The sequence below is a fragment of the Dunckerocampus dactyliophorus genome, chromosome 2, assembly GCF_027744805.1.
Source record: "Dunckerocampus dactyliophorus isolate RoL2022-P2 chromosome 2, RoL_Ddac_1.1, whole genome shotgun sequence".
Lineage (NCBI taxonomy): Eukaryota > Metazoa > Chordata > Actinopteri > Syngnathiformes > Syngnathidae > Dunckerocampus > Dunckerocampus dactyliophorus.
This window is the reverse complement of record NC_072820.1, coordinates 32,020,603-32,042,487: the sequence shown is the minus strand read 5'-3', so window position 1 is coordinate 32,042,487 and position 21,885 is coordinate 32,020,603. Positions and strand designations below refer to the sequence as shown.

Here is a 21,885-nt window from a genome sequence, read left to right as displayed (position 1 = left end):
CAACAATATAAATACTATTAATGCGCAAAATAATCATCATCAAACTTACTTATTTGTTCATATGATGCACACAGAGGAATTAAAACATCGTGTGCCGTCTCTTTTCTGCTTTCTGCTCCGTTCCCTATTGCGCCGTGAGGCGTTCAGGCCCACTTGTAATTGATAGTGTTAGGCGCTCATTGTTTTTCATTTTTATTCACGTACCCCCTATTACAATTGGCCTACACTAGTTTGGGAACATAGTATATAGAGGATCTTTGACTAGAGTTTTTTTTTCAGTTGGTCCTCAAAAACATCACAGCGCTTCTGTCATAATGAGGATTTTTGGCCAGCAGGTCCTTAAGAACAGCGCAGAGCTCTGGTCATTTAGAGGATCTTTGACTAGCGTAGAGCATAAATTTTGATTAATGACGGTCTGACCCACCCCCGCACCTTGAGTTCTCAAAAGGTGGCCCCCAGAACAGTTTAGTTGGCTCGCCCTGCTGTAAACATGGCTTTTTAAGATTATCAATTAATTGTTTAAAAATCTGTTATACCATTTACAAACAAAGTCCCATAGGGATGAATAGGGCTTTGTAATGTGACTACATATCCCAAACTCTACTGCGGGTTTTCTTCGACCAATCAGGCTGGGTTAGATTATCACGTGATTACCCAACAACCTTCCTTCATTATCTCCTTTGTCAAATCGTGTGTTAAACAATTCTGACTGGCGTCAATGGACTAGTTAAACATTTCCCTCCTAAAGAGTGTTTGCTAAACGACATTGAGCAGGTATGTTTACATTTATACTACATTATTTGACTACGTATTCGTGGCGGCGACTGTTGCAGTTGACAGCCTTGTGGGTGACACTCATGCTAATATGTAAACATACGGCACAATTGTGATTTGCGACGATTCAAAATACAGTATCAGGATATAGACACATACAGTATCTTCTTGCAAGCTTAGCAAGCCCGGTGAGCCCCTCAACAAAGTTCATTGTTCCTCATTTTCTTAGCTGTTGCTACAAAGTGAGCAAACTAACTTAACAAAGATAATGTTTTACTACTCTTTTACCAGATACTGACACGTCATGCAAACTGGATTCCCTTGGACGCGATGTCTAATCAGTAACAATAACATTGAGTGGGTGCCATGTAACTGCACGCCACTGCAGTCTTTAGGTGAAATTCTCCAAATCACATCCAAAATCTGCAGAACATGCAAACTCCACACAGAGATGCCAAGATCTTCTCCATCTCCTGAATGTGTGGCCAACTAGACATGTTATACTATACTATACTATACTATACTATACTATACGTTATAATGTAGGATAAAATAATCTGTATTGGTCAATATCGTTTTGCAGCTTTATTTCTGCAAATGTAATATTATTTTACATTAATATTAGATGGGGTGCTCCGATCGATGCTACTGATCAGTATCTGCCAATTTTTGTGAAAGAGCTTGGTATCGGCATATGCCTATACTTGCTTGATAACGCCGATCACATCCGCCGATCACCTCCGCCTCCATTGTAGCATCCAGCTTATAGCGACCCTCCCCAGCCCACTTTCCCTTCACAAAGCCAAAACACGCATGGCTGCTGTGTGGGACTTACTGTATCTGTCATGAGACTGATATAAGTTTTGCACCCTGCAAAACATGCCATGAAAAATGTCTTGCCGGTGTGGCGCATTAAACACCATTAGTTCGGTGTGGCATTTGTGGGGCGGGCACTTGGCAGGGTGTGGTGAGTTATCGAGGCTCGAGATGTCCAAATTCTCCTTAAAGAAGGCGCCTGGTTCTCTTAAGTTTCACCAGTGATTTTGAAAAAGTCAAAAATGTTTTTGTCTAAATCTTATGGTTCCCCTTTCATATCATATAGCGCAGGGGTCACCAACGTGCATGGTGCCTATGGGCACCAGGTAGTCCCCCACGACCACATGAGGTGCCTGCAAGCCTGCTTTTCATTCAGGTTTTCAGTTAATAATGTGAGAACACGAGAAAGAAATGTATTGTGAAATACAAAATGTGAGTTGTGGATACCAGCATTTTGTTAATGTTCTGGTAAAACAAGCCTATTGGGTTTGTCAAAAAAAAATAAATCTTGCAAAAATTAGTAGCTCTTGGCCATTTTCATTTTGTTAAAGTAGCTCTCACAAGAAAAAATAATAAATTTTAAAAAGTTACACTTAATCTATATGATCGGTAACGGCCAATTTCACTCATGGATGATCGGTATCGGAAGCATAAAACCCTGATTGGGGCATCCCTAACATTAAATATTTTTACGCCAGGTGTCCTTCCAAATACAACCCTTCCATTCATTTGTGCTTGGGACCAGCGTTGGACATCTCCAGTGACGTGACGGCGGCATGTATCATTACACTACCAGGGCAAATATACTGTATAAAATAATGTTACTAATTGAAATGATATATTGTTTAGTAGCTTTATTTGTGAAGTTTTTCTAATATTAAATAAATATAAATAAATATAAATATAAATAAATAAATAAATATTTTTTTAGAAATAAATAATCATTTAATTAAATATTTAATATATCCATCCTATCTACATGTATGCCACTTGTCACATTCATACCTATGGACAATTTAGAGTCTCCAATTAACCTAACATGCATGTTTTTGGAATGTGGGAGGAAACCGGAGTACCCGAGGAAAACCCACACACACACGGGGAGAACATGCAAACTCCACACAGAAATGCCCAACGGAGATTTGAACCCAGATCTTTCCGATCTCCTGACTGTAAATCTGCAAATATATGTTATAATAATATTTGTATATTTTTTTGCAAATAATGCTGCTACAGCAAAGTAATATACTTTACAACAGTTGTTTCCAAACTTTTCACAGTCGTGTACCCCGTCAGACATCTGACTGGAAGTCATGTACCCACTACTCCTACACACAATACAATTTTTTAATATATAATTAAATGTATTATATATTATGACATTACATTATATTTAAAAAAAAAATGTGTCTTATTTTTTAACTGCACACATAGGCTATTAATTTTAAAAGGAGAGGGTTTTAGAGGGGTAAGAGATCTCCTGGCAGGTTTGTCTTCTGTTTGGTGAATTTATTTATAAGTGGTGACAACCTATGCTAAGATGTGGTGAACTGTGATCTTTATGCTCTTTTGTGTGCTTTGGTCTGCAACAACATGGAAATAATCAGTACAATGCAACTAGTGTTCCACGTAAACTTAATAATTATGAATAATTCTGAAAACACAGGCATATCATCATTATCAAGGACAGCACACATCCACCACACTCATTATTCACACTCCTACCGTCAGGCAGACGCTACAGGAGTTTGAAGTCCAGGACCACAAGGCTGGCAAACAGCTTTTACCCACAGGCAGTGTTTGTCTTCTGTGCAGTGGCTCTTCTGTTACCGTGACTACCGCAGCCGAGATCATGTCAATGTTCAGCACCGGCATCCTCGTCCTGACGTCCCCCATCCACACACTCCCCCTGCGCATCACCTCGGCGCTCAGCTCGGCGGCTCAGCTAGTGGAGCGCACCCTCTACGTCCACCTTCACCCGGGGCTCAACCTGGGAGGCAGCAGCCAACTTCGGCCCGTCTTCATCCCACCTGCCGTGGATATCTCCACCCTCATCACCCGCCTCTACAGCAACGCCAGCGACGTGTGCGCCCACCTGGACGTCCGTGTTCTGCTCACCAACATCCATACCCCCCCAGCTGCTTGCGGCGCGAGCGGCCCTTTCCCCACGCCGCAGTACCTCACCCACTCCCCGGATGTGCTGCTCACGGACTTTCCTCTGCAGGACCCGGCTCAGTCCAGCCAGGTGACCCAATGTCTGCAGAGGTACACAGGACGCTGCTACGTGTGCAGCCCTGATCTTCCATCAGTGCTGCTTCACCCGCAGATGGAGGAGCTACAAGAGGAGGAGGAGGAGGCAAGACTTAAAGAGCCTGAAGAAAAAGTTGGCGGAAAACCACTGGAGACCTACACTGACGTGGTGGTTGGCGGCACCTTTGACCGCCTCCATGGGGCCCATAAGACCCTCCTCAACATCTCATGCCTGCTCGCCACCAGACGCTTCCTCATTGGCGTGTGTGACCAAGGAATGCTGAAAAGTGAGTATTTTGAAGCGACTTCCTTCCCAGACAAGTGTGCGCAAACCTGACTGATGTCTCTTTCTGACAGAAAAGGTATTAAAAGAGCTCATTGAGCCATACGCCCTGAGAGTCCAAAGACTACAGGAGTTCCTGCGGGACGTCAAGCCCTCGCTGCAGGTGGAGATCGTGCCGCTCGACGACCCGCTAGGGGTGTCCGTGGTGGACCGCCTGCTCCAGTGCATTGTGGTTAGCGAGGAGACACGGAAGGGCGGCGAAGCTGTTAACAAGAAACGCATCGAGAATGTAAGTTTAAAAAGATACGCACTTTTTGAGTGCTTTTAGCGAGCCCTAGTGGAAATACAATGTTTTGAGCACCTGGAGCTTTAATGCTAACGAGCTGTTTTTGCTCATATACGTGTGTCTTCATGGAGTGCTATTTATTCTCTTTTTACATATACACTTTTGCTTGTTAAGAGACCTTTAGCACTGTTCATGAGTTTTGAACTGGGGCAGAAAAAAGAATTGGCATATTAATTGATTCATATGTGGTGCAGTACTTACTGCGACCATGAGAGGCACTGTTGTTTCAGTTTGCGGTCTTACAAATCATTCAGGGCCTTCCAGCTCTGGTTCTTCATGAGATCCAGTTGCTAAAGGATGCACATCATTCCGAGACCGAAGAGGAAAAGATAAGCTCTTCCAGCCTGCGCTCTCGTCTGCTGGGAACCCTCCTCACCCCCCCTAAAGTAGGTCCTGGAACCGAGAAGAAGAAATCAAAATGCGTTTCTTTTCCCCCACAATGACCACTTATCCTCCTGGTATTTCCTGGTTTAGGCCAAGCCCCATCTCCCTCTCCATCCCTACATAATCGGGCTGACGGGCGGGAGCGGCAGTGGGAAAAGCTCCGTCGCCAAACAGCTGGAGAGTTTGGGCGCTGTGCGGATCGACTGCGACAAGCTGGGCCATCAAGTGTACGAGGCGGGCACCGGAGCCTACCGCAGAGTTCTTGAAGAGTTTGGATCAGGTAGGAGAAGACATCTAGTCCAATCCCTCAAACTTGCTTGGTAAATAAATTAAATGTGTTTTTGTTTGTTTAGATGTTTTAGATGAAGATAAGAGCATCAACAGGCGTGCATTAGGGAGGAAAGTGTTTGGAAAGCAGGTACACGTTGGAGTCATACTGCAAAATATGTTGTGAGGGTTCAGATTTTGACACTGGTTTCCTGCAGGAGAGGTTAAAAGCGCTAACCGACATTGTGTGGCCTGAGATTGCACTTCTAGTGAAGAACACCATCAGCCAAGCCAGAGAGGAAGGTAGTGCATTCACCACCATCCTGATTTGGATTTTCAGCATCGCGCTGATAATGTATTTCTTTGGTGGTGGTGGTGGTGGTGGGGTGGGTTGTCAGGTAAAAAGGTTTGTGTGGTGGATGCGGCAGTTCTTCTGGAGGCGGGCTGGACGGATATGGTCCATGAGGTCTGGGTGACCATCATCCCTGAGGAGGAGGTAAAGTACACTAGCTGGACCTCTGCAACATCATCAAGTATCACTAGACACAAAATTAGGTAAACCAAGATCCAATACAAGAGTTGTATTGGGGTGCACTATTAGATGTATGTGCAATTGCCATCTCATTGCATTTAGGTTTTTATCAGTGATATCAAAGTTAATGCGCGATTACCGTGCACACGTCCTGTTTCACCCTTGACCCACACCCTAGTTTGAGGAAACGCAGCGGCGTGGCAGTTGTTGTGAAGGAGGAACTAATATTGAGCAGAAATGGACAAAGAAAAGGGTATTTTCAATGGGTAAGTTTGCTTCAAAGCCCTGGCTCTCTGGACAAGACCAAAGACAGACACAAATACCAATATTTGTGTCGCTGTGAGTTGAGTTGACACGAAGTATGTCGCCTCGCCATTGCCAGGAAGAAGAAAGTAGTTACTGGCACACTTCATGTGTTTTTTAATTGTCATTTATACAGTGGTACCGTGGCATCCGAGTGTCCCAACTAATGAGTGTTTTTTTAGATGCAAGCTGTCTCTCGGCTGATTTTTTTTGCTGCTTACTAAAATTTGGGCTAGAAGCTGCTAGTTACGGGCATGCCCGAGGGCAGACATTTGTGGGCTTGTGTCAATGAGAATGAATCTAAATAGGATTAGCTGCGCGCTAGCTAGTCACCAGGAAAGATTTTCAACATCGGTAAAACATACACGCACATTATAACGATCTAATTGATCTCATTTATTATGTATTGTCCAAAACTATCAAATTAAAAACACTAATTGAATACAGACCCACCATCCACCAACCAGAATGAGCTTCGTAAAAAACATGTGATCGGCATTTGCCGATAAGCGCCTTTTAAACCGATCACATACACTGATCGCGGTGCGGCGGCAAACCCTACATGTCTGATGTGTCACGTAGTGTTGCCAACAAAGTTGCGCTTGACACAGGCTACGTCAGTCGATGCCAGTGTGTTTGATCACCCCCTTATCAAACCTATTGCCGTTCAACTATTCGCGCATCTTTGTTTGCACGCTTTGCTTAGCTGTTAGAGGATGTACTTCACAATGGCGGCAGCTAGCTAGATAGCTAGAGTTAGCCGCCTAGCTTCTGGTCTTTGGACTCCAAATGTGACTTTTTAGCACAGTGACAGTTTGTTTATAAAGCAAACAATGTGGTTAGTTGGGACCTCGTTTTTGTTATTAAGTTGTTGTTAAGTTTTTGTTATATTGTTATTGTTATATTAAATTAATCTTAGGTTGGTGTCAAATAGCACAAAAATTGTTTTACACAAATAAAGGCAAAAAATAACAATAAGGCAATACGCCCAAAAGGTAATGTATTTATAATTTGCAGGGGCCTTTGGGATTGTCTAACAGTGGCCCTGGACAATAGCACTTATCATAAATTGATAATTGTACAGTTAATCCACGTGGTCTGTATCGGCCGATCTCACTCATGGATGAGCGGTATCGGAATCGGCAGCATAAAACCCTGATCGGAGCGTCCTTATTAAAGTGTTATATGTTTTTATATTAAATCTATACAGCATTAGAAGTGACAACTCAGTATTAGGACTCCATTGTGAAAAAACAACAAACATAAATAATGACTTCATCTTGTCATGTCTTTCATGATAGTAAGATCAAAGTCAACCTTTCCACGTCGTAGAAAGATTTAAGACTTTACATCCAAAGGCTCTGCACATCAAACTGTCTGCTTGCACTAATCAATACTTGCAACTTACAAACAAATCAATATTTATTAATAAATCAACACTAAAGCTTCTCCCTGCTTTGCGTTGTAATTTGACATTTTTAAGCGTTGGATGGAAGTGCCAAGAATCTTTGGATATGATGGGCCATGAAGGATAGGCTGAATGCAGACTTCCATTCAATGGAGAAGGAGGACAGATTTGTCAGCCGCATTTGGAGGATGCTTCGCAGACTTTCCAATTTGGACGGCCTTCGCGCAGTGTGGTGACGTTATGCAGCCCAAAGATGCGGACAAGCAGGCTGCAGACCCCGGATTTAGACGCAGCCTCTGTGTGTGCACTCGCTAGCAGCCTCGCCCACTGGGCCAAAAAGACTGAATGAATGACAGGAGGGTTCACTCACTGCGTTCATTCCGCTATAGACCCAACACGCCCTAATGTTGAGACAGATGCACAGGGTGATCCCTCTTGTCATCCAGCCTGTTTGGTAGAGAAGAGCATGCACATGTCAATATATCCAGGCCGGGAAAATTAATGAGTTTGTTATTATTTATCGTCCGATTGATTTATTTATTATGATGACAGGCCCGAGTTGTGTCCATTTGGTGGATGACAAAACATTTTTTTTGTGTGTATATGCTTCCAGTCAGTATTAAGGATAACCGAGCGAGACGGCGTGACCGTGGAAGATGCCAAGCACCGCCTAAGGAGCCAAAAGTCCAACAGCGAGCTGACAGAACACGCTAATGTGGTGCTCAGCACGCTGTGGGAACCCGAAGTCACTCGTAAACAGGTGAGAACACCTCAACCCGTCACTTACTGTTATTATACTTGTAATGACACATTTCCCTCCCCCCATACAAAAGGTATTAAAAGCGTGGAATCTTCTACAGAAGAGAATCCAGGAGGGAGATGGAGAATCTAGGAGGATAGTCAAACAGTATGACGCTTCAGTGCCTCATTGATTTTTTTTTTTTAATACTAGTATCATGCATAATAAAAAAAGTTGGACTGGGATTACTCTTTGCCATTTTACACAAGCACTATGTGGACATAAGTATTGGGACACCTACATTACAGAAGAAAGGCCCCTTCGGGTTCTGCTTCATTCTCTGTTGTAGTTCTTTCCATGCATGGCTGCTTTGTGGGGAAAAAAAGGACTGTTTCCACAAAGTTGGAAGCATTCAAGTGTCCGAAGGTCACAAAATGTGTTGCTAAAATGACTAATTCAACACTGAATAATGGACTATATTGGGAACATTTAGGGGCTCTGTGCACTTTTCACTGAATAATGTGAATATGGGGCACAGAAAAGGAACCATTTTCACCAAGTTGGAAGCATGCGAGTGTCCAAAAGGCACAATATGTGTTGCTAAAATGATGAATGAATTGATTAACAAGTAAAAATGACTAATTCAACACTGAATAATGGACTATATTGGGAACGTTTAGGGGCTCTGTGCACTTTTCACCAAATAATGTGAATATTGGGCACAGAAAAGGAACCATTTTCACAAAGTTGGAAGCATGCGAGTGTCCAAAAGGCACAATATGTGTTGCTAAAATGACGAATTAACAAGTAAAAATGACTAATTCAACACTGAATACTGGAATACTTTTCACAGAAGGTGAATATGGCACAGGAGCACAGAAGGGGGAGACTGTTTCCACAACGTTGCATATGATTGTACGAAAGTCACAAACTTTGTCTTTGCTGAACAAATTAACAGGTTGTCACATTTACATCTGTGCACTTATGTGAATGTCTCTAGGGGAAGGGTGGGGGAGAGACAGTAAAATCATGTATTATGATGGTTGGGGCATTTTCCACAGAAGCATTTATGAGATATTAGGTCAATTGGTGTGACAAATTCCAAGCCATTTTATTTAATGTCACCTGCAAGCTCCTGTTATTGTATTAGCTTTTTATGGTCTGCCAAAAAAAACACCTCTGAGATGACTTTTCTCTCTCAAACGTAGCCTTTAATTCTGAATGCTATTAAAAAGATGTATATGGAACAACATGGACTGTGCAAAAATGTACAATAATGCATGCTTTGACCGTAACCCATAAGTGCATGAGCAGTACTGCTGAAACAGCACCATCAGCTCCTCTCCTTCACATGTCCACTACGAGTCTGGCAGAACACGATGCAGACCCGAACTTGTTGCTGGCCCGGCACACATAAATCCCAGAGTCGGTGGGTTCTAAATGGGCCAGAACCAGGCAGCAGAACCCATCGTCTTTGTACTCCAGGGACACCCTGGACGACTCGGATACTGGCTTGTCCCCCTGAAGCCACTTCACATCTGGATGTGGATAACCTAGCAAAGACAGATGACTTATTCATTGAAATGTTTTAAAGGTTGGTTTACTTCCCCCGCAAAAATCACATAACTCAACGGCCAACAGCATAGGGTTATTGTGGTTGGTCGCCACTGTTAAATAGCTTTTATATAAAAAATCCAAACCTACATGGCCCTGTGTCAAAAAGTGATTGCCCCCTAAACCTAATAACTGGTTGGGCCACCCAACTGCAATCAAGCGTTTAACTTTCAATGAGTCTCTTACAGCAGAAAACAGCCCCAAGACCATCACACTACCACCACCATATGTTACTGTTGGTATGATCTTTTTCTGAAATGCAGGGTTACTTCTTTGCCCGATGTAATGGGACACACACCTTCCAAAAAGTTCAACTTTTGTCTCGTCAGACGGAAGTATTTTCCCAAAGGTCTTGGCATCATCAAGATGTTTTCTGGCAAAATTGAGACAAGCCTTAATATTTTTGTTCAGCAGTGCTTTTCGTCTTGGAACTCTGCCATGCAGGCCACTTTTGCCCAGTGTCTTTCTTATGATGGAGTCATGAACACTGACCTTAACTGAGGCAAGGGAGACATGCAGTTCTTTGGATGTTGTTGTGGGGTCTTTTGTGACCTCTATATAATAAATATACTTAAATTAATACAGTATATAATAGTACTAAAATGACTTTATATATTTTTAACAGCTGTACTTAATGATTTTTTTCCCTTGTTTTAATGTTATACTTTTTGCTGTTTGCTGCTGCAAGTGGAATCGGGCTAAAAAAAATAATTTGTTAGAAAAAAGTTGCATGCATATTTTTTTTCTGTGGCATCATTTTCACTTTTTAATTATACATGAGTAACGTTATCACGCCGTACAACTAAAAGTGAAGAAAAATGTATTTCACGAGGAAATAAATGCATGCAAACTTGGTCTCTGAACACTGTTGCATTTTGACTTAGTGCCATCAAAGTAATTTAATGTAGAAGTGCCCACTAAAAATAGTGTAATTTTTTTTTTTTTTACCTATTGGCTCCCAGTATGTATATAATAATTATAGTTTCATACGTCTTTACAACAGTACTAAAATAAGTTTCTATATATTTTTAACAGCTGTACTTAATGGTTTTTCCTTGTTTTACAGTTCTTTTTGCTGTCATTTTATGCAGGTGTGCTCACTAACAAATCTTGGGTGCATTAATAAAGCACTGTTCCGCTTGTCTATTAAAAGTACGCAAAAATCTCAAGAAAAAAATGGTCTGATATTTTTGTTGCATGCAAACTGTGTTTAACCAATTTGTGACTTTGTTTTGACTCTGGACTCATTTTCACTTCATAGCGCTGTCATAATTAAAGTGATTTAATTAAATTTAATGCAGGCCAACTTTTTTTTTTTTTTTAAGTGCTGCATTCCACTCAAAACATTTCATATAATATTGTGATTTTTGGAGAGGAGGGGTGCCTTTTTGCCCCCCAGTGGGCTTCCGAGGCAATATTTAATGAAGTGCATCACGGTTCTGTCATATTCCTAACCATCCACACGGCACGCCAGATGAGCAGTGGATCCTTTGGGAAGGGTGGTGTCCCTCAGGGGCTCCTGGAAGCGAGGTTCGCTCTGGAGCTGCTTATCCAGCGAGCGGATGGCTTCCTCTGCCTCTTGGCTCCAGCTTGGCTCTGGATGAGAGGGACGGATAGGATGATCAAGGGGCGGGGGGGAAACGGCCTCACAGATCACAAAAGGGTAAACTTGAAGTGACAATGTGGAACTTGTGAGTCATCTGCCATACGTATGTAGCTCTAGGACCTGCACATATAAATATAACTATATATGTGTGTGTGTGTGTGTGTGTGAATTCTTTATCAGTCTTACCCTCTGAGGAGCTGCCAGGAGAATCTGGCCTGTTGGAGAGGTTAGACATTCGCTGCAGGGCCAGAACAGCCTTGCCGGTTTTCTGCAAGTAAAAAAAATATATATATATATATTATTGAGTGAACTCAACAAAGGACATGCTCAAGATAACGGCAAAAAACACACACTAGGAAAGGCACCGGGGATTTGTGGTGAACAATGATAGTTACCTTTTTGTTCCCGAAAACATTTTATATTCATTAATGTTTCTGCTGCCTCTCCCTGATCTGTCCTTTCTGTCATGTAGGGCAGCTGAGCCCTCGTAATAGTGCAAATGATTGGCTTAACACTAAGAAAAAAAAAAAAAAATGGTGAGACCCACAAAAGCTGCCTAGCAACTAGCATTCAGGGAACACATTATGTTCATTGCTGTGGCTACCTACAGAGCCGGCCATAAAGGGAAAAAAATGATGGGAAAACAGCTAGCTAAACTTTTACCGCTAATGTAGCCATGTGGCTAACACTCGCACGTGTGTGTTTGTCACAGAAGGCTAAGCTAACAACCCGAATAATAATTGAATTCATCTCACACGCTAACCAGCCTTTCTCAGCAGTGGAAGACACCAAATTCGCAGAGTGCTTTCTCACGTACCTGAAGCTCCATCAATGTGCTCTCACATCCAAAGCCTCCTTAAAGAAAGGCGTATCATCTCCTGGAGGTTTCACCAGTGATGTACAGTATGTTCTCTTCAAAAAGTAAGTCTGTTATGTTTTTGTCTAAATTAAGGTGATTTTATGGTTGCTTTTTTCCTATCATATATAGCCAGTAGTAGGGGTGCAGTCAGGAATTCTGGGTCCCATGAAAAAAAGTCATGTTGCCCCCCCCCCCCGCTGCCTTTTACTAATTAATTACAAATTTTATTAGTAATAAACTATTTTTTGGGTCCCCTGGCAGTCAAGGGACCTTGGAATTGTCCTGACTGTTGAATTATATTATTAGCCAATAGCATTATAAAAAGAGAATGTATAATTGTAAAATGTAAAATGCATAATTCATGTATAATTAATCCATCGATCGGTATCAGTCGCTTTCAGTCCTGGATGATCAGTATCGGAATCCGTAGAATTAAACCCTGATTGGAGCATGAATACTTTACACCTCTATATTTGTGTAACAAGGGATGCGGAAATCATGAAGATAGAAATTAAATGATGCATTTCCATCCGATTTTCGCTATGTGGAGGCAAGTGTCAAGTGTGTCCTGTAGCATCACATAGTTTTGCAAGATAACAGAAGTTTTGCGAGATTGCACAAAAGTTATTACAGTATCTCGCAAAAGTTTTGCGCGCTCTCTCAAAATTCAGTCTTTTTTTTTTTTTTTTACTTCATGTCCCCTCGGGGGCTTCGTAGGTGCTAACTAGCAGAAAATGTATTTGGAAATGTCTACTGAGTCAGGCACACCACAGTACGTAAGATACAATACACAACTAAAATGGTTTTGTGGTCATACAATTTGGAATTTGAAGGAAAATAGGCTAAAAATAAAAATGAAATACAGTAAACAGCATGACTTGCATATTGATTCCTGAATTCTGCCAAGCAAGAAGGGACTTCTTGCTGCTCCCTGTCCATACAGCAGAGCCAGAGTCTGTGTCGTGAGCTTGTGTGTCATCCCTAAACAAAATCTGCCTAGAAACAACCAGGAAAATCCATAAAACCAATGCTGTTTATCTACTTTGCTGTGGCTGCTAGCTAGTTGCACAAAATAAAATAAAAAAAAAAAAACACTTTTTCCACACCAACACACCAACACCAAAAAAATTCATATCAATGTCTTTTCTCCATAAGTCATTTTTTTTAACTCAAGCAAAAATAAATATTTTCTTTTTCTTGTTCCGATTGGTACACTGAGTTCACCTGGAAGTAGTTTTATGTGCACAGGTAGAAGAATTCAGAATACAAAAAATGGCAAGTTCATTCATGGTGACATAATTACAAATTGTTTTGAACTCGCAAAAAGTAAGTTCGTACACTTTTTATCCATGGATTTCTTCATATTTCATTTAATTAATAGATGTAAAATAACAAAAAAAAAGTTTTAAAAACAAATTAGGAAAAAATATTTTTTTTTCATGTTTTAAATTTGGAATTCAATCTAAAATTTGAAGGTAATACATTTAAATACAAAAATGTAAAAAAAAAATCAGAATCTATAGTAGTTGAAAAATTTTGCAATAATTCTGCCCAACTACAAGTAATAAGTGCAAAAATGTGCAGAAAAAAAAATCGCAGTAAGTCTGTGCTAGCTAGAAATGTTAGCGTTTATGTGGTACAAAAACATTTTGATCAAAGTTGCTATTAAATTGTGGTCCAAAAGTACATACCAACATTTGAAAAATGAATGAAATACATTTGTTGTGTTTTTTGTGTTCTTTTTGCCTTTTTGTGCACATATCCTTTGCCAAACTAGAAAAAGCTGTTACCTTCCATTTGCACTTAGCCAGGAAGCGTCTCATCCTCTCCTTCCTGAGGGACTTGGTAGGCCTGCGGGTGAGCGGCGTGAAGGAGGCCATCCACGGGTGAACGAGGGCCTCTGTGCATGACAGCCTGCATCTAAGACGAGGTGAAAAGCAGTGAAAAACACCCCCAAAACAGCGTAACCGCACCTTCCCATCGTGCAGGACCAACCTGCGGTCTTTCTTCAGCAGGGCGCCGATAAAGTCCTTGGCTTGATCCGAAATGTCCTCGAAACTCTCCGGGTCGAACTCGTAGCGAGCGGCGGCAACGAGAGTAAAGGTCTCTGCGTTACTGTTTCCCTGGAAGGGAGACTCTCCGCTCAGCCTGGAAGTCATCAAGAAGACATGCTAACCAACTACGGAGGAGAACAGTCCCTAGAGTCCAACACTGTAGTGGCTAAGACACAACAACAAAGTAAGTAGGTATGTTAGCATGTTAAAATTGGAACCTTTTAGCCAGTACTAGAAAAAGTACCTTTTTAGAAGTAGTTTTAGTACTTCAGAAAAAGTACCCGAGTCCAAATGTAGCAGATATTTACATCCGCCAAGGCTATCTCAGAAGAAATGCAAGACATTTTGATGCAAGTCTGGATAAGTTTGGGTTCAAGATATTTTCCTCATTTTTTCCACAAAATGACGTCTTAATGGCAAATTTTAGAAGGTGCAAATTTGTATTGCTCAGCCTTAGCGGAGGCCAGCGCTCTCCTTTCATCCTTAAATGATGTCCTTGGTGTAATCCATGGTAAGATATTGTATTCTGACATTTAAGCCAAGATGCCGTTGCCACAGTAGATAGATTATTTATAGCGCTCAAGAAGGAATACAGGGCCATTTATCACGATGAGAATGTAATTCCCTCTTGGATTTCAAAGTGAGTATTCCCAGCTCCTGCTTTCTAGAATAAAAGTAGTCGTGATTTACAAGATGAAGCAGATGACTCCAATACTCCACATGTCCGTCTCCAGTCCCACGGGCTCATAGTTGATCACCTCAGGGGCCACAAACTCCGGTGTTCCATGCATCACCATGAGGGGTTTACCGTCCTCTACGGAAAAGAGCATACCGTATGTGGATCTGTCTTGGAGGGAGTCTTTTTCCAAACCACCCCCAGATTGCAGACTTACCCAGTTTACTGGCCAGGCCAAAGTCGATGATCTTGATCTGGGTTCCGGCGGTGTCCACACAGACGATGTTCTCAGGCTTGAGGTCCAGGTGGACAATGTTCTGCTTGTGAACGTACTGCATGCCCTCCAGTATCTGCTGCATGTAACGGGCACTCGTGGGTTCCGTGTGCTCAAAGTTGTCGTCCACGATGCGTTCAAAGAGCTCCCCGCCTGCGATACTGAGGCAAAACAACATTCAGATCCCAGGTGGGATTTTGGTTGGTCCACGCGGATCTTAATACTTACTACTCCATGACCATGACCAGCTCATAGCGGGATTCGTAGGCTGCCAGACACTGGACCAGTTTGGGGTGATGGAGGCAGTTCATCAGGTCAATCTCCCGGTGGGCCGCCAACCTCTCCTTAGAGCTCTTGGCCCGGTAGAACTTCCCTGCGCACACCTGGCCCGTCTCTTTGTGAGACAGCCGGAACACTTGGCCAAACTTCCCACTGGACAGAAAACCAAAGCGACTTTGGCTTAGGGTAGTGGTTCTCAATTATTTTCTGCCTTCCCCCCATTGGGGGACAGAAATGTTTTTGCACCCCCCCAATTTGAAATACTATTGAGAACCTGACAGTATCTATTTATTTATCTGTACTGTGCTGACTGAACTCAAAACTGAAACCAGCGAAATGGAAAAAATGGAGAGCAGTGAAGCCATCCATCCATCCATCTCCTATGCCGCTTATCCTCACTAGGGTTGCAGGTATGCTGGAGCCTATCCCAGCTCACTTCGGGCGACAGGCGGGGTATACCCTGGACTGGTGGCCAGCCAATGGCAGGGCACATATAGACAAACAAGCATTCACACTCACATTCATACCTATGGACAATATAGAGTCTCCAATTAACCTAACATGCATGTTTTTGGAATGTGGGAGGAAACCGGAGTACCCGGAGAAAACCCCCCCACACACGGGGAGAACATGCAAACTCCACACAGAGATACCCAAAAGAGATTCAAACAGCAGTGAAGCATACAAGTGTATTCAAGAGTCAAATTGCATGCCAAGTACGACAGTCAAATATGTTGGCAGGTCTGCACTAACATTGAAAGTCCTCCCTGCTTCTCCTGACAGTTCACCGTGCCCCCCGCTATTTGACAAGCACTGGCTTAGGGCTTTTTTTTGCATTATCTCACGGTAGCATCATATTTTTTCCCCAATATATTGCAATTTTCCTGCGATTCCCAACTTCATCCCTTGACTGTGTTTATATTTCAGTAAACTCAGATTCTGTATGAGACCAAATATCGATATCACAATATTTTGCATGATCTCACGCTAGTATCAGATATCGTTTGTTTCCTGACAATGTATCGCAATCGCCACCTGTAGTACCTTCAACTCATGTTAATATTGGAGTAAATAAATTCCATGCTTACACTCCCAGCTTCTCGTGCACGTCGTAGTGATCCTTCACCTTATGTTTGGTGTCAGTCACCACTACCGGATGAGATTCCATCCCTTCCTTCTTTTCTTCTTCTTCTACTACAGAGAAAATTTACATGTAAGGTTAAAATCTCACAGGTTAGCACACAGCAAAATGTAAAAAGCAACTAACTCTTAGCTGTCATGGTGACACACTCCGACTCCTGACTCGGCTCACTGACCCCCATGGAATTGTAGGCTCGGACTCGGAAGCGGTACTGCCCGTGGGGCTCCAAGCCTGAACAGACTTGGAAAGAGGTGTTCCTACACTGTGCGGTGACTTCAGTCCAGCTCTCCAAATTGTCCGGATCCTCTTGCCGGACCTCCACGATGTAACCCAAAACGGCCGTGCCTCCGTCATAGCTAGGACCCGTCCAGGACAGGACCAGGGACTCAGCAGAGAGCTGGGAGACCACCGGGTGGGATGCAGGTGGTTCTGGTCGATCTGTGGTGGTTCAGAGATTAATTGTTGTATGTTTCTTGAGAGGATTTGAACATTATCACACTGAAGTCAAGAGCTTATTGCTTATTGTTCCCACAAATATGGACACATAGGGTGTCCAAAATTAAGAACTAATGGGTCTAATCCAAACTCTGATTCATGACTCTGAGTCATTCATGTACGTCAAAGATGAATCCTTACCTATGACGCTGAGGGAAACCGTATGTTTAGCAGAATCGATTCTGTTCCGAGCTATGACCGTGTAGGAGCCTGTGTCTTCCGGACAGACCTGCGAGATCACCAAGCTGCTGAGTGTGTCGTTGCTAGTGATGGACATCCTGGGCCCGAGCAGTACCTCCTGTAGAAGAAATGGAAGTCCGGAGTGAGGAAGTGGATTCACAACTGTTGAGCTATCTGATTGTGTGACCTTATCTCTGTTGAAAATCCAGCAGCAGGCCACAGGGACAGAGGTGCTCCTGAAGGCACAATGCAATTGGGCCTTCTCCCCTACTCGAACCTCCACTTGATCAGGTGGATCCAGGAACTCCACAGATTGTTGACCTTCAACAGCAAAAATTGAAAAAAAAACGTTACATTTTATCTCATCACGTCAAGATGCCGTTAAAAATGACTCTGGAGACAACTAATCGTCTTACTTGTGGAGCCTTTTGTTTGAGGGTCAAGCTGGCTGCTATCTGTGCACACTGCTGGAGAAGGAGGCAGGGTTACAGAAGTACTCCATGATTGGCTCATTAAAGGAGTAATTGACCAATCAGTTACAAGTGAGCAGCCATGATTGGTTATATTTTCAAACGAGTAATGTGACTGATTCTTATGAAGAAGTCTGTAAATGTACCTTCCATCCTCTGTCCGCTTTCTTTTCCAGGATTTGCATCTGTGTTTTCTGTCATGACCTCACAATTGTCTGGACAGCAGATTGTTTTAGTTACCGCATGCAACAAAGCACTTTTGCAGGGTTGAGAGCCACTTTCTGGTTAATCATCCAACAGATTAACCAGGAAGTGGCTCTCAATCGTTTGCATATCTCTAATATGTAATTCCGCACTGTAGGACTGACTTCTGGATGGATTCTCAACTGTGCATGTCAATGTCCCGGCCTCCCCAGGTGAACACTTGTTTAGTCGTATTGGCGATGCCACTTTTGTAAGACGATTTATGAGGATGTGACTTACCTCCTAATAAATGGGAAATACAGACTTGGACTGTTTTTCAGACATTTCAAGGCGGGGAAGTCTGGTTAGTGGTCACTCACCATTGTGTAGCCAGGAAACACTGACAAATGAACTTCCTGCGATAGCTGCTTGAAATGTGGCGCTACTTCCTTCGCTGATCGTACCGCGCGAGCCGGGGGACTCAGTGGGGGTTTGTCTGTGATCTTAACAAGGAGGGTGTCAAGTTGCTGTCAGTGCTTATTTATTCAACTGCAGAGAGCAACAGGTGTTTATGGCAGAGGTGTCCAACCTTTTTCCAATGAGGGCCGCATACAGAAAAACTGAAGAATGCTGTGGCCATTTTAATACATTTTGTGCATCAAAGATGCTAAACCAGTGCTTCTCAAATAGTGGGACGCTTCCCGCTGGGGTGGGTGGGAGGGGCATGAGAGGCAGAGGAGACTAAGATTTCTTTAAAGAGGGTTGAATGATGATGGTGCCAGCAACTCATGCAGTGGTTTGTACAGATAAATACTGTAAATTAATATTACAGGTTCCTCAGTAAGGTGTCAGGGGAGGGAGGCATGAGAGGCAGGAGAGACTGTACTCAAAAAATGTCTTCAATTTGGGTTGAATAATGCTGGTGCCAGCAACTCATACAGTGGTTTGTACAGATAAATACTGTCAATTAATATTACAAGTTCTCAATAGTATTTGAAATCAGGGGCATGAAGCTATCTGAACAAAACATCTACATCTTAGCTTTGTTTTATAGCTGACAGAGCACAGTCAATATCGAATAATATATCTCACTAATTATAAATTAATTTTATTTTTAGAATATGCTGAGGGTCAATAAAAAAAAAGTCACACGCTGTAAATGGACCACAAGCCGCACTTTGGACACTTTGGGGGGGGATTGCTAAATAAATAAATATAATATGAATTATTTTAATAAATATCCATCCATCCATTTTCTATACCGCTTCTTCCTCATTAGGGTCGCGGGGGCATGCTGGAGCCTATCCCAGCTGACTTCGGGCGAAAGGCGGGGTACACCCTGGACTGGTCGCCAGCCAATCGCATGGCACATATAGACAAACAAGCATTCACACTCACATTCATACCTATGGACAATTTAGAATCTCCAATTAACCTAACATGCATGTTTTTGGAATGTGGGAGGAAGCCGGAGTACCCGGAGAAAACCCACGCGCACACGGGGAGAACATGCAAACTCCACACAGAAATGCCCAAGGGAGAATCGAACCCAGGTCTTCCCGATCTCCAGGCTGTTACTGTGTTGGCCAACGTGCTAACCACTAGACCACCGTGCGGCCCCATTTTAATAAATATGATATAATAATACAATAAAATAAATCATGATGTTTTTATGATTTTTACTACAGTGGTTGTGGTTAGTAGTGATGTTGTGGTTACTTCATTTAATGACACAGGACACATACTAGACACAGCTCTGCTACAACAATAATAACAGACAGATGCAACTCTTGTAGTACAGTTAGAAGAAAATAAGCTATTTCATGATAGTGGTAGCCTGCAGAAACCCGAGGCAAGGGAGAAAGTCATTATTATTAGTTGTTTCCCCTGATGGCGCTTAGCAATGCCGTCATGCAAAAAGGACTATGAGTTAAAAAAAGGTCAAGCATGAGGCGGCTGCTGGGGTTTGCGGCGGGCTGCAGGCGTTAAATGTTTCTGAATAGAAGCCAGGTGATTAACAAAAGATGCACTCGTGTTACAAGTCAAGCATGGCGCTAGATATAAACAGTGTTTGTATGAGAAGTGAGTGTTACCTGTTGCATGTGAGAATCCCACTTTGTTGTTTCTCATCTGAGCGGGGTCCCGTCCATTGCGTCTGTGCCTCTTGAGCACCAGGCGTGCAGTGGACACATATGTCTTTGGCTCGCCACCATCCTTGTCCATCCTTGCTTTTAAAATAGCAGCTGACTTTCACTTTGAGTGATTCATCCCAGAGACCTCCTCCTCCTCCTCTTGTGGAGTGTTTGGATACAAGCCTCCTGTATATGTGTATGTGTGGACGTCTCTATTCACAACACACACGGGAGGAGCTTCTTCATGCTATGTGACCCCACGGGACACAGGAAACTCCTTGTTTTCTCGCCCAGGCCCTTGTTTCTCGTCAACAAAGCCCGAGTCAGATGTGATGGAAAACAAAAACCACGTCAAGAGAGTAGGAAATGTGTGGGAGAGACAAAAAGACTCAGCAAAACAAGTTGTTGCGTTGTTCCCCGCGGGTTTGCTTCTTTGTAAATAACCAACTTCGCAAAGTATACAAGCTGTTGGAGTCAGACGCAGGAATCAGGACAAGCAAGTGAGGCAACAATGTGAGCCATGGCTTGTAAATGAGATTTGTACGCCAGAGTTGCTGTATTATGGGTGTGTCTCACTCCTTCCTTTTGTTTCGGCCTCATTAAAGTGACTCGCGTACTACCAACCACATACGCTGCGCCTTCATAGCAACTTAGTTCCAATTTGTATGACTACATTGCCCCATTGACATGTGGACTGCCACTTAACTACAGGGGGTAACAGGTGGCATCTATTTGAGGAAATGCAGTTATAGCTGATGTGGAAAGTCTATTGTCTATTACGGCTAAAATATGAATTTCTGTAAGTGGACAATGGCAATTCTTTGGGACAAGTCATTTATTGAGGAAATAAGGTCATCTATCTGTCTCGCTGCTTGTGTTTTTCAGCATGCATCACATGGAAGAGATAAAACGACTCTTAAGAGTAAGGCATTCATTTTTTTTAAGTGGATAATGCAGTCATTTGAGGAAATACAGTAATCTATCTACAGTAGCTGTCTCTGTCGAGCGATCTATCCATTTTCAGCTTGTGTCACATGGAATTAATAGAATGTTCTTAGGAGTAAGGCATTCATTTCTTTCAGTGGACAATGAATGTTTATTTGACATCTAGAGGTTTGTTCCAAATTTTAGCATGTATCACAAAGAATGAATAAAATGTCTCTTAAGAGTATGGCATTTATTTCTGTGTATTTAAGTGTAACCATAATACATGGTTATTTGAGGAAATACAGTATAATAATCTATCTCTGTCTATTAATATTTTAGCTTAAATCTTTCAGCATGTATTACATGGAATGAATAACATGTCTCACAGGAGTAAGGCATTCTTTCTTTAAGTGGAGAATGCAGGTTTATTTGAGGAAATATGGTAGTCTTTCTCTATCAATATCCACCATTAAATTGTTTAGGATGTATTGCATGGAATGAATAAAAATACATCTTTTTAGTAAGGCAGAGCAGGGTTATTTGAAGAAATTTGGTCGTCTATCTCTGTCTATCAATATTTGAGCTTAAATTTCTCAGCATATATCACTTGAATTGAATAAAATGTCCTTAAGAGTAAGACATTCATTTCTTTAAGTGGAGAATGCACATTTATTCGAGGAAATACAGTGGTCTAACTACCATGTCATTTCTGTAATATTACTACTTTTCTCTTGAAAAATATGACTTTATTTTTGTAACACTAAACTTACAAAAATCAATAAAAGCTGTTTTTCATCAGTATATAATGAATACCCTAAATAAATGATTATGTGATGCACAAATACAGTGATATACTTTTGATTGATTGTAAGAAAAAAAATAATATTAAGGTT

The 21,885-nt window shown here is 42.2% G+C and overlaps 2 protein-coding genes across 7 annotated transcripts; one reads left to right on the top strand and one right to left on the bottom strand.

The window, feature by feature from the left end:
- The first annotated feature begins 438 nt into the window (after positions 1-438).
- coasy (CoA synthase) lies at positions 439-10,851 on the top strand. Of its 2 annotated transcripts, XM_054768657.1 has the most exons (10): positions 439-774; positions 3,406-4,127; positions 4,198-4,412; positions 4,724-4,855; positions 4,944-5,133; positions 5,207-5,271; positions 5,339-5,423; positions 5,519-5,616; positions 7,977-8,123; positions 8,197-10,849. In XM_054768657.1, exons 2-10 carry the CDS (start codon positions 3,443-3,445, stop codon positions 8,293-8,295), a joined length of 1,716 nt encoding a protein of 571 aa, XP_054624632.1. In that variant the 5' UTR covers positions 439-774; positions 3,406-3,442; the 3' UTR covers positions 8,296-10,849. The 2 variants fall into 2 exon arrangements, with proteins under 2 accessions (XP_054624632.1, XP_054624633.1); XM_054768658.1 differs by lacking the exon at positions 5,519-5,616 and having other exon boundaries at positions 8,197-10,851.
- On the bottom strand, positions 8,767-21,679 carry LOC129177466 (myosin light chain kinase, smooth muscle-like). 5 transcript variants are annotated; one of them, XM_054768653.1, is made up of 16 exons: positions 20,027-21,679; positions 18,314-18,436; positions 17,897-17,965; positions 17,697-17,744; positions 17,468-17,601; positions 17,242-17,398; positions 16,732-17,043; positions 16,553-16,658; positions 15,414-15,617; positions 15,129-15,346; positions 14,926-15,049; positions 14,177-14,329; positions 13,972-14,101; positions 11,509-11,590; positions 11,172-11,312; positions 8,767-9,655 (listed from the first exon to the last, which is right to left on the bottom strand). In XM_054768653.1, the coding sequence occupies exons 1-16, from the start codon at positions 20,154-20,156 to the stop codon at positions 9,450-9,452; spliced, it is 2,337 nt and encodes a 778-aa protein (XP_054624628.1). In that variant the 5' UTR covers positions 20,157-21,679; the 3' UTR covers positions 8,767-9,449. The 5 variants fall into 5 exon arrangements, with proteins under 5 accessions (XP_054624628.1, XP_054624627.1, XP_054624630.1 ...); XM_054768652.1 differs by having other exon boundaries at positions 17,697-17,747; positions 20,027-21,678; XM_054768655.1 differs by lacking the exon at positions 18,314-18,436 and having other exon boundaries at positions 20,027-21,675.
- Positions 21,680-21,885: the final 206 nt, after the last annotated feature.

Bases quoted from the DNA above. Each gene is read 5' to 3' on its own strand.
- coasy (XM_054768657.1), top strand. From the start codon at position 3,443: ATGTCAATGTTCAGCACCGGCATCCTCGTCCTGACGTCCCCCATCCAC. The intron at 4,413-4,723 runs GTAAGTTTAAAA...CAAATCATTCAG, and splicing joins ACAAGAAACGCATCGAGAAT to GGCCTTCCAGCTCTGGTTCT. The intron at 5,272-5,338 runs GTACACGTTGGA...GGTTTCCTGCAG, and splicing joins GGAAAGTGTTTGGAAAGCAG to GAGAGGTTAAAAGCGCTAAC.
- LOC129177466 (XM_054768652.1), bottom strand. From the start codon at position 20,156: ATGGACAAGGATGGTGGCGAGCCAAAGACATATGTGTCCACTGCACGC. The intron at 18,437-20,026 runs GTAACACTCACT...CTCCTTGTTAAG, and splicing joins GGGATTCTCACATGCAACAG to ATCACAGACAAACCCCCACT. The intron at 11,591-13,971 runs GTAACAGCTTTT...TTTTACTTGCAG, and splicing joins TGGCTAAGTGCAAATGGAAG to AAAACCGGCAAGGCTGTTCT.